The sequence below is a fragment of the Rhinolophus ferrumequinum genome, chromosome 8 (assembly GCF_004115265.2).
Source record: "Rhinolophus ferrumequinum isolate MPI-CBG mRhiFer1 chromosome 8, mRhiFer1_v1.p, whole genome shotgun sequence".
In the NCBI taxonomy this organism is placed as follows: domain Eukaryota; kingdom Metazoa; phylum Chordata; class Mammalia; order Chiroptera; family Rhinolophidae; genus Rhinolophus; species Rhinolophus ferrumequinum.
In genome coordinates this window covers 30519286-30531674 of record NC_046291.1, presented here as the reverse complement: position 1 = coordinate 30531674, position 12389 = coordinate 30519286, and the positions used below count along the sequence as shown (strand labels likewise).

Genomic DNA, 12389 nt, shown 5'->3' with positions numbered 1-12389 from the left:
AAAATGGAGTACTGATATATGCTACAACATAGATGAACTTTGAAAACACAATGCTGAGTGAAAGAAGCCAGTCACAAAAGACCATATATTGTATTATTCACTTACATAAAATGTTTAGAACAGGCTAATCAATAGAGACGGAAAGCAGATTAGTGGTTGCCTAGTAGTGAGGGTGTTAGGGGGAGTTGAGGTTGGGAGAGATTAGGAGTGACTGCTTAACAGATCTAAGGTTTCTTTGAGGATGCTTAAAATGTTCTAAAATTAGATTGTGATGATGGTTGCATCGTTCTGTAAATGTTGTATTTGTTGAATTACTGAATTTCTTTTGTTAAGCAGAGGGCAAGTACATGAGTGAAGAAATATACTATTAAATTGCACTTATGTGGCTTCGGGGACTTACCTCTTGCAGGACTTTGTGGCTACAGCACTAAACGTCCCAAGAAGTAGAATCGCCTGCCACATGAGACGAGCTGGAGGAGCATTTGGGGGGAAAGCAAGCAAGCCCGCATTGCTAGGTGCTATCACTGCTGTGGCCGCCAACAAGTAAGAGTGGCAGTGACAGCTATTGATGTCAGAAGTCCTAGCAGGGCAGATGCCACCCACACCCTTCCAGCCTTGCATCCCAGCTTTCATTCCCTAGGTCATAGCCTTTCATTTCCAAAAGGTATGTATGGTTAGCATGTGGGTGAAACGACATTGGACCTGGAGCCAGAGGATCTATGTTCAAGTCCTGCTCTCCCCACTCGTTCACAAGGTCACGTTAGGCAAGTCACCTCAGTTTCCTCACCCGTAAAGTGGGGAAAATACTATCTATCTGTTTCACAAGATAGCTGTGTGGAATGAATGCAATCGTTGTAAATTTTGACTCATTGCACAGACATAACTATGTATTACTTTTTTGTGAACTGCATTGACTTTCACTCTTTAAAATGTTTGTTTTAAATCATTAAAATAAATCAAGCATGAGATGGCTGAGTGGAGGGATGGTCAAAGCCCCAAACTTACAAGGGACACATTTTGTTATGAAATACACCAGGGTCTGCTGGTGCCTGGGAATGTTTACTTGGTCTCTGTATCATCCGGATGTAATACCCAGACACAAGAATAGCCATGACTTTAGTGAGCCTATACATACCAAAGTTCATTAAGTATGTTCAGGAAAAACTCAACTTATGCCAGTCTATAGCTGCAAAAAAGAAAACTGGGAATATCTTAGTTATGTGGCACTTCCAACGATAAAAAAAGATTGTCCTAAAAAAGACAGGTGTGTAGTTACTGGAAGCATTTCCTTAGAAGCCAGAGAAGTCTTTAATGGGCACTTTATGAAAGGGGAGTCTGAATGCAGGGGGGTTAAGCTCCACGGGGCATTGGTTTTCAACCCTTTCAGCCTCAACATTCCCCTTATGGCAAGTATTTTAATGCCCCCTTTAATACCCAAATTGATAAGTTGATGATAATATAACCTGATACACATAATTGCAAAATATTCATACAATGCCTTAATGTAATGTAAAAAAGAAAGGAAGGTAACTTATAACCAAATAATATATCATTTCAATAATTAAACTCTCAGACATGACTAAGAATGATAATACTAACAGGTTTTTGTTTGGTTGTTTGTTTTTACATTTTAATGCCCTCACAGCAACCACTATGTGGTTTAAGTTATGTTACTGCCCCCATTGAAAACCACTAACCTAGATTATCTCCAGACGCCTTTCATCATCTCTGTGTTTCTACAACTTTATGAAGCATCCAGCGTATTAACAGTCATTTCCTATAGGACTGGCCGCCCAATCCGGTTTATTCTAGAGCGTGGTGATGACATGCTGATAACTGCTGGCCGTCACCCACTCCTCGGAAAATACAAAGTGAGTGAAAGCAAAATTTTCAGGAACCTGCCTAAAACATTGTTCAGTAATACCTAGCCAACAGAAAAGACAATTACTAAATTCCACACCAATTGGAAAGGGCTATTTGGATGCTACCTAAAACAAATCAGAACTTGCTGTTGGAATCATGGTCAACTTCTTCAGTGTTCCTCTGGTGACTGTCACATCATTTATGTGCAGAAGTTGGGTGTGGATTGGCAACTGTGATCAGATGTGTTTGTGTACAACATGGTCTGCTTTTAAAGGACGGTTAAAAAAAATTGTTTTTACTTGTTATATCACTTTTCAGATTGGATTCATGAACAATGGTGTGATCAAATCTGCTGATGTTGAATATTATGTCAATGGTGGATGCACTCCTGATGAATCTGAGTTGGTAAATGAGAAATACACCTTTCTGTAGGTTATCTCTTAGCTGTATGCGCCGCCCTTTTTCTGCAGGAATATTTGTCTTAAGAATTAGATAGATTCTGTGAAAGATTCAAGTTAGAGATAAAATTTGAATAACTGGTTTTGAATATTTGATAAATAAGAAGTTTTGTTTTGTTTGCTTTAATTCAGGTGGTGGATATCATTGTGCTGAAATCTGAAAATACATACTATATTCCTAATTTCCGGTGCAGGGGTAGGGCTTGCAAAACAAATTTGCCATCCAACACTGCCTTTCGAGGATTTGGCTTCCCCCAGAGTACAGTGGTAGTTGAAGCTTATATAACTGCTGTGGCGTCTCAATGCAACTTATCACCTGAAGAGGTAAGTAATCAGTCAGAACCCGCTAACAAAACTCTGACATCATTTGGTTCAAATATATACGGAGCACCTACGTATAGCCTTATATCAGCTTCTAAGTAGATTTAAAGAAATAAAATATATTGTTTATCTACCAGTTAGCTTTTTCTGGGTAACAAGTCAGTCATAAAACTTAGCGTATTAAAACAACAAATAGCATTTCTTCCGACTCTGTAAGTCAGCTGCTGGGTAGCTCTTCTGGTCTGGGTGATAATTGTTGGTAACGTGACACAGATTTCAAGTGTACAATTATATACATTATCTATATCTTACATTGTGTGTTCACCATCCAGAGTCAGTTCTCCTTCCATCACTATATATTAGACCCCGTTTACCCTTTTCTAGAGCCCCTCTCCCCCTTTACCCCCTGTAACGCCTAAACTACTGTCTATGTCTATGAGTTTTGGTTTCTTCCTTTGTTTGTCTTGTTCTTTTATTGTTTTCAGTTTTGTATACCACATATCATTGAAATCATATGGTTCTCTATTTTTACTGTCTGATTTATTTCGCTTAGCATTATAATCTCAAGATCCATCCATGTTGTCATAAATGGTACTATTTCATCTTTTCTTGCCACCGAATAGTGTTCCATTATGTATATATACCATAACTTCTTTATCCATTCATCTATTGGAGGACATTTCGGTTGTTTCCATGTCTTGGCCACTGTAAATTAAGCTGCAGTGAACACTGGAGCATACATGTCTTTATGTATAAATGTTTTCAGATTTTTGGGGTAGATACCCAGGAGAGGGATTGCTGGTCATATGGTAATTCTATTCATAATGTTTTGAGGAACCTCCACACTGCTTTCCACAGCGGCTGCACCAGTCTGCATTCCTACCAACAGTGTATGAGGGTTTCTTTTTCTCCACAGCCTCTCCAACACTTGTTACTATTTGTCTTGTTGATGATAGCCATTCTAACTGGGGTGAGGTGATATCTCATTGTGGTTTTTATTTGCATTTCTCTGATGATTAGTGATGTTGAGCATTTTTTCATATGTCTATTTGCCATTTGTATGTCCTCTTTGGAGAAATCTCACTTCAGCTCCTCTGCCCATTTTTCAACTGGGTTGTTTGTTTTTTGTTGTTGTTGAGTTGTATGAGTTCCTTGTATATTTTGGATATTAGCCCCTTATCGAAGGCGTTGTTTGCAAAACTCTTCTCCCATTGAGTTGGTTGCCTCTTTATTTTGTCGATGGATTCTTTTGCTGTGCAGAAGCTTTTAAGTTTGATATAGTCTCATTCATTTATTTCAGCTTTTACTACCCTTGCCTTTGAAGTCAAATTCATAAAATATTCGTTGAACCCGAGGTCCGAAGTTTAGTACCTATGTTTTCTTCTATGCAGTTTATTGTTTCAGATCTTAAGCTTAGGTCTTTGATCCATTTTGAATTACTTTTGATACATGGTGACAGATAGCTGTCCAGTTTCATTCTTTTGCACGTGGCTATCCAATTCTCACAGCACCATTTATTGAAGAGGCTGTCTTTTCTCCATTGTATGTTTTTGGCTTCTTTGTCAAAAATTATCTGTCCATATTTAGGTGGTTTTTTTCTGAGTTCTCAATTCTATTCCATTGGTCTGTGTTTATTTTTCTACCAATACCATGCTGTTTTGATTATTGTTGCCCTGTAGTACAAGCTAACATCAGGGAGTGTGATACCTCCAGCATTGTTCTTTTTTCTTAGGATTGCTTTGGCTCTTCGGGGTCTTTTGTGGTTCCATACAAATCTGATGATTTTTTTTTCTGTTTCTTTAAAAAATGCCATTGGGATTTTGATGGGGATTGCATCAAATCTTTATATTGCTTTGGGTGATATGGCAATTTTTATCTATGTTGATTCTTCCAATCCATGAGCATGAAATGTCTTTCCATTTCTTTGTGTCTTCTTCAGTTTCTTTTTAAAATGTCATACTTTTCAGCATATAGGTCTTTCACATCCTTAGTTAAATTTATTCCAAGGTATTTTATTCTTTTTGTTGCAACTGCAAAAGGAATTTTTTTTTATTTCTTTTTCTGAGATTTCATTATTAGTATATAGGAATGCAATGGACTGTCGTACATTGATTTATAAATTTCCCTCTTAAAACTGCTTTCGCTGCATCCCAAAAATTTTGGTAGATGTATTTTCATTCTCATTTGTTTCTATATATCTTTTGATCTCTCCTCTTATTTCTTCTTTGACAAGGTTGTTCTTTATAAGTATGATTGTTTAATCTCTGCATGTTTGTGTTTTTTCCTCTTTTCTTTTTGCAGTTTATATCCAATTTCAAAGCCTTGTGATCAGAGAATACGCTTGGTATGATTTCAATCTTCTTAAATTTGCTGAGGCTAGTTTTATGTCCCAATATATGGTCTATCCTTGAGAATGTTCCGTGTACACTAGAAAAAAATGTATAGTCTAATGTTCTAGGATGAAGTGCTCTATAAATGTCAATTATGTCCATTTCATCTAATGTGTCATTTAGGGATGACATTTCTTTATTTTCTGTTCAGGTGATCTATCCATAACTGTCAATGATGTATTTAGGTCCCCTACTATATTGTGTTTTGCTCAATTTCTCCATTTAGTTCTTTTAGTAGTTGCTTGGTATATTTTGGTGCTCCCTGATTGGGGGCATAAATATTGATGACTGTTATGTCTTCTTGTTGTATAGTCCCCTTTATCATTATGAAATGTCCATCTTTGTCTCTTGTTACCTTTTTTATCCTGAAGTCTGTTTCATCTGATATCAGTATAGCTACACGTGATTTTCTCTGGATACCAGTTGCTTGGAGTGTCAATTTCCACCCTTTCACTTTGAGTCTGTGTTTGTCTTTGTAGCTGAGATGTATCTCTTGGAGGCAGCATGTGGTTGGGTTTAGTTTTTTGATCCAATCTGCTACTCTGTGCCTTTTTATTGGTGAGTTCAGTCCTTTTCCACTTAGGGTGATTATTGATATGTGAGGATTTCCTATCATTCTACCTTTGGTTTTCTAGTAAGACTGTGTTTCCATAGTTTTTTTTGCTCTTTTGTTGTTGTCTATTATTTCCGTGTGGTGGTATTCTATGATTTTTCCCTCTGTTTCTTCTTTTATTACATTATATATTTCAGTTCTGGATTTTTTTTTGAGTCGTTACCCTTAAGTTTGTGTAAAAAGAAGTTTCATATTTAGCGTATCCCATTCTTCAGCATGCTTACTTTCTCCATTCCCATCTTCCAGTTCAGGCCTTTACTCTCCCCCCTTTTATGCTTTGGTTGTCACAGATTATCCCTATTTATGCTGGTTGAATAGCTTCCTTCAGTATTTTTTGTAATGCAGGTTGTGTGTTAGAAAATTCCCTCAGCTTCTGTATGTCTGCAAAGGTCTTTATTCCTTCTATGTATCTAATGGATATGTTTGCTGGATATATTATTCTTGGCTCATAATTTCTCTCTTTCAATAGTTTGAATATTTGAATCCACTCCTTGCTGGCTTGTAGAGTTTCTGCTGAAAAATCTGATGATAATCTAATGGGCTTTCCCATGTAGGTTACCGTCTTCTTTTCCCTGGTTACCTTGAGGATTCTTTCTTTGTCGTTGATTTTTGACAGCTTCAATACAATGTGCCTTGGAGAAGGCCTGTTGGGGTTGAGGTAATTAGGTGTTCTATTTGCTTCTTGGATTTGAGAATCCAGTTCTTTCCACGAGTTTAGGAAGTTCTCGTCAACTGTTTGTTTGAATATACTCTCTGTTCCCTTCTCTCTTTCTTCTCCTTCTTGCATGCCCATTATTTTTATGTTGCTCTTTCTGATGGAGTCAAAAAGTTCTTGTAGAGTTCTTTCAAGTCTCAAGTCTCTTTCTTCTTCCAGCCATGTTATTTCTGGATTTCTATCTTCAATGTCACTGATTCTTTCCTCCATCTGGTTAACTCTACTACCTAAGCTGGCTATTTCATTCTTCATTTCTTTTACTGAGTTCTTAATCCCCAGAAATTGTATTTGGTTCTTTTTTTTAAATTTCAATCTCTTTGGTAAAATGTTCGTTTTGTTCTTTGATTGTGTTTCTGAGTTCATTAAACTGCGTGTCTGTGTTTTCTTGCATCTTGCTGAGTTTTTTTTCAAAACTACAATCTTGAATTCTCTGTCATTTAAGTCACATATTTCTATGTCTAAGTTCATTTTCTGGAGACGTTTCATTTTCTTTCTGAGCTGTCTTGTTACCTTGGTTATTCATGGCTATTAATGATTTATTATTTCTCTTTCTAAACTTCTACAGGAGTTGGTTCTGCAACAGGTTGATAGAGGCCTTTATTTTGTTTTCCAATAGGTATTGGTAGAATGTTTTATTTTCTCTCCGATTGCAGTCTTTTATTCTTTCTCAGGCTGTAGTGTTATGTTTTCTCTGCACTATTCTGGCTTCTCACACAATGGCGAGATTCCCTGGAAGGCGGGCTTCTCCTCTGTTAACAGTTCTCCTGGGTCATAGGGCGCCGTGTCCCTGTGGGGATGCAGAGAGCTGCTGAAGTTCCAAAGATCTTTCCATACGAGGTTCAGAACCCATGTGTTTCAGCAGCTCTATTTACTCCTGCAGAGATCCACCCAGATAGGTGGGGACAAGGGCGGGAGGCGGGGGTTGTGAGAGGTGGCCCAGAGCAACTGCGGGGACCCACCACAGCCAGTCCTGCTTCTATGGCTCCCTCTCCTTTGTGAGAACTAGTTGGGCTGCGGAGCACAGTTCTCAGAACTGCAAATATTCTGTTCTTTTGATCTGACACTACTACTGTTCCACTTCTAGCACTGGACAGATGGGGTTGGAGCCAACTCTGGGAGGGTAAGGAGGGTGCGGCTAGTCTCAGTGCTAAGGCTTCCGTTCTCTGCTCGGCAGTGAGGGCTTAAACCACCGTTTTCAGGCTTCTTCCCTCAGTCTTTCTCTGAGGTCTCTGCCATGAGCATTGGGTTCAGCCATGTAATATACTGTCCCATCCACCCTGTGGGCCATAAGCAGAGCCCTAGCAGTCCGAGTTCTGCCCTCTCCTGCAGCTGCGGTAGTTACGGGATGCAGCGAGCTTGGAGCACTGAGCTAGATCTGTGTCCTGGGCCCGCATGGCCCATCTCCACACTTCTCCATTCCCTCCTCCCACGCACGTGCAATTTGCCCACCTTTAGGTGAATTCAGTAGTCAGCCTCTTCGTCTTGCCTGTCTGCTGTGCAGGGAGTCCTTTGTGGAGTTATTTCTGTTTAATTTGTTGTAAATTCCAGGGGAGATTTCCAGAGGCTCACTTCACGCCGCCATTTTTATGACGTCTCACAAGCACTTTTCAAGTCTTTGCCTGCATTACCTATATGTTGTTCCATTGGCCAAAGCAAGTCACATGGCCAATCCCAGAGTCAATATGAAACCACTCAAGGGCATGAATAGGGAAGGTGGCATTATTACAGCCATTTATGCAAACATTCTACTGTAGTTCAGATTTGAGAAACTAATTTGAGGACAGTTAAGAATAATGAAACATTATGTAAGAGTAAAAGAAGTTTGAGTCAGAAGAATTTTGTCTCACCACTAACAAAACTTGTCACAGGGCTCATAATAGTACCTACTATGTTTCAGGATTACTGTAAAGTTAATTGAGATCATACACTTAGCTTATATCCTGGAGCACAAAAAGTGTTCAATAGTAGTTTCTATCGTTATAATTATTGTTGTTATCATTATGTTTATATATTTATATTTGCATTTACATATTTATAGCCATTTAAGTAGTTGTTTCTTTTTTCAGAAAGACTTTCTTCATGTCAGGTGTATAACAAAAATACATCTTCACATATAGAATAAGCATATATCTTTGAAATCCTTTTTATTTTCTTGTCTTTCAGATTAGAGAAATAAACATGTATAAGAGAATTAGTAAAACAGCCTATAAGGACATGTTTAACCCAGAGCCTTTGCGAAGATGCTGGAAAGAATGTCTGGAGAAATCTTCATTCTATGCTAGGAAACAGGCCGCTGAGGAATTTAACAAAAAGAATTACTGGAAGAAAAAGGGGCTCTCCGTGATCCCCATGAAATTTACTGTTGGGATACCCTACACCTACCTTAATCAGGTGAGGTTGGGAGAAATGTTTTTCCATGAAAAACCCTTCTCCACACGACTAGCTATCTGAAAAAGGCAATCGTGAGCAACTACGTATGGTCCCCTCTCAGGAGAAAGAAGAAACTGGGGCAGTTTCCTATAGCAGGAAACAAAGTGGATTTAGGCAAGAACTTGGGGACCATGGGTATCCTCAGGGAAGACCTGGTGTGACGCACTATCTGAGCCCTCAGAAAGCAATCAACTGATAAAGTCCAGGTCAAGGAGGTCTGGTCTTGGGCAGCGCTCCAAACATGAGTATTGAGGTATGAGGTCAAATTTCAAGTTCATGAAAAAATAGGGGGAAGCAAGAGGATCCCTTTCTCTCATTCCTAATTTCTTAATGATGGCAGTAGGGTCATTTGAAGACAGAGCTTTCAAAAACACATGAGAACAGGCAGAGCTTCCCCATTCACACAGAAATCCAGAGTTACCATATTGAGGTTCCATGACTATTGTGCCTTCTGTTTAGTTTCACCTTAAACAGTTTTTTGTGGGGTTCTGTTACTGATTCTGCTTATTATTATTATTATTATTATTATTATTATTATTATTTTTGCTTCTATCCCCATCAATCTCTGAAATGTCCCCATAAGCAAATCTTTGCCAAGGAAAGAATATAGGCCTCCTCATGGTGTAGCTGAGGGATGCCCAAGCTGTCTCTTATCAAAATTATATTCTGTCACAAGCTCCCTCAGAGTCTACTGACAAGGTAGCAAGCAAAATGAGAAGGAGGGAGGGGAAGGCCATGAGAACTGCACACTTGGAGCAGACGTTCAGTCTTTACCCCAGGGAGTACTCCTGAAACAAGAATAACAAACAGACTCCCTTAAAAGGGAAAAAAAAAATTTGTGGACTCTAAATGGTTGCTTAAATTATTTAATGTTGTTTAACCGTGTATAACCACAAAGCAAAAATAAGCTTCTTATAGCTCTTATGCCTTTATAAAATACAAATTTGGAAATTAAATAAAATAGTACTATAAGTACCAGTAATATTCAAAATAGTATGTTAATGTGGTAGATGTTGTTGCTTTTCTAAAACTAAATATTCACAAACTGATGGTGGTTCTGGCTGCTGATGCACTTCAAGTCATTTTGAAGTCTTTATTCTAAATGTTTGTGTGGGGTGTGATGACTCACTGTCCCACCTTTTGTCTTTAACATGCCCCATCAATTAAAGTAGTCCTACTTGGTGCTTATACAATCATCAACATAAAATCAAACATGGGCTCTGAAAGCATGTGGCAATACCCTTTGATACATGGTCATCCATTACTCTTGTTAAATTGCCATGAGATGGAAGCACAAAGTTTAAAAGTTCCTACAGAGAACTTGATGGTCCTGAGACTACAGTCTCAGACCCAGGAGACTGGCTTAGCTAAATTAGTTGATATTTCGAATGTGTGGTAGCAAGGACACTTGCGTATCCTTGTGGTATCAACATGGGGATAGAGGTCCCAAGGGGGTAGATGCAGGATGCTGGGGCACGTACGTGAGCATATGATGAGGACTTCTCTAAAGGAAAATTCTAATAATTTGCAGAACCACCTGACATAGCCCAGCCTCCCCACTTCATCCCTCCTTGGTCCGATTCCTGGAGCCACACGCTCAATCCCACAGAGGGACAACAGCTTCTAGTTTGAAGGTGGCAGCATGGCATGGGTGTGGAAGATGCTGGGCTCAAGTTAAGAGCTGTGGGTTCTATTCCTGACTTTACCATGAACTAGGCACTGGGTTTGGCCAAGCATTTTCCTCTCTAGGCTTCTATTCCCCCACATGCAAAGTGAAGAATTTGAACTAAATCATTGGATGCCAAACTTGGCCAATCATCAAAAACACCTGAGAGCTTAAAAAAAAAAAAATGGGCACCAGGGCTCCACTTCCAACCTTCTAATGAATTGGAATTCCCAAAATTTGGCCATACCACACCCCCACCATAATTCTAAAGGTCAGAAGTATTTGGAAACTATTAAAACATCCCAAGGTTCTCCCTGCTCCTCTAGTATCCAGTGAAAGTTGTGCCTGGAAATTTACTCCTACAGGTTCCACTTACTTTAAAATTAATCTTTACGTGCAGGGAGGAAAGAATAATAAAATATTGTACAGGATGGTGCTTTGGAGAGGCAGCTTCCAAGACAACCACACAAGACCTCCAGGTGGGCAGGAGATGGTGGGAGTAGAGACGAGCCACCATTCACCTACCTAACAGTGCTGGTTTTCAAGTCTGGGGGATATTGAAAGGGATTGGCTATCGCCACCAACCATAGCTTTCTTCTCCAATATAAACAATGAGAGATTGGATCAATGAAGCAAACCATTCACTTGGGAGCCTCAGCTAAACTCACAGCAACATTTGGCCGCATCAGTTTCCAAACTGGTATTATAATTATTCCCCACCAGGCTGCCGCTCTAGTCCACATCTATCTCGATGGTTCTGTCTTGGTGATTCATGGTGGCTGTGAATTTGGACAAGGCCTCTACACCAAAATGGTACAGGTGAGATAAGTACCCATTTTCTCTACGGTGGAAGACTATAGCCCTGTACAGTCAGTTTAACAGCTCTTTTCTTGTTGAGCAGGAGAAGTACTGTCACACTAAGTGCACAGGTCAATTATAAGACTCATTTTGATATCAGACACACAAGACTGCAGGGGGCTGATGGAAGTGGGAGTTCAAATTGAGGAAATATGTTATATTATTATTTCTGCATACGAAAGAACCAAGTCCATAGGTCCTCTGAAACATATGATTCAAATTTTCAAAGATAAACTACTTTTCAGCTTTCTGGCAACTGCTCAAAGCACTACGGTATTAATTCACATCCTCATTCGAAATGAAAGCGTTGAATAGGATGAGAAATTATGTTCTTAGAATTCAGTCTCCTTAGGAACTCCATGTGATTGGCTGTTATGTGTGCTAATTCACAGAAGTCGTTGAAAGAGCAAGAGATTGTTTGCAGTAGGAAGTTTTCTCTTCTAATATTAAATAAGAATTTGTTGAATATGAAATTTGAATTAAAAATGTGGGTAGGTGGGGTCAAAGCTTTTCTCTCAATGAGAAATATAGAGAAGACATTTTCTTTAAGGAAATAATACTATTTAATAGTGTGTTTGGAATTAGGAAATCACAAAAATCCACAGGGCCTTCTTTGAATAGATCTTGCTTCTTTACAATAAAACCCTTATGCCTGCAAAATGTCGCACGAAGGAAACATAATCTGCTAAATGTCTATACACCGCAGAAGAAGATGAAGGCAAAACAATGAGACTGTATGTATCTTCTAGCTTGAAGGGACTTCAAACTTGCCTGCATGTATATCTTACTATGCTAGATGTCTCAGAGTGACCATACTGCCACGTGGCTTCTATGAAACCGGTGAAAGAACAGGAAGATTCTTCTATGAAAGCACAAGAAGATGCTTTAGTTGGCAACATAGCTGTGGAAAGCAATGTATCTTTTACAGTGCCATTTAAAATCTTCAAACTTATAATCTACATATAAGACCCTAGATGCTATCTTAAATGTTTGTTCCTATAAGATAGCCAAGTTTGATACTCAGTTCAAAAAAGAATTTTAAAGTTTTCAATTGGAGAGCAAGGGAGGCTTAGAG

The 12389-nt window shown here is 38.9% G+C and overlaps 1 protein-coding gene across 3 annotated transcripts in view; it reads left to right on the top strand.

Annotated features, from left to right (window-relative positions):
* The window catches only part of LOC117025942 (aldehyde oxidase 4-like), a 129522-nt gene that overhangs the window by 105877 nt on the left and 11256 nt on the right, over positions 1-12389 (top strand). For all 3 annotated transcript variants that reach the window (XM_033112318.1, XM_033112320.1, XM_033112319.1), the window contains 6 exons: positions 410-543; positions 1784-1871; positions 2182-2268; positions 2454-2645; positions 8524-8751; positions 11180-11275. In XM_033112318.1, coding sequence (XP_032968209.1) covers positions 410-543; positions 1784-1871; positions 2182-2268; positions 2454-2645; positions 8524-8751; positions 11180-11275 — 825 coding nt within the window. The remainder of the gene's footprint in view (positions 1-409; positions 544-1783; positions 1872-2181; positions 2269-2453; positions 2646-8523; positions 8752-11179; positions 11276-12389) is intronic.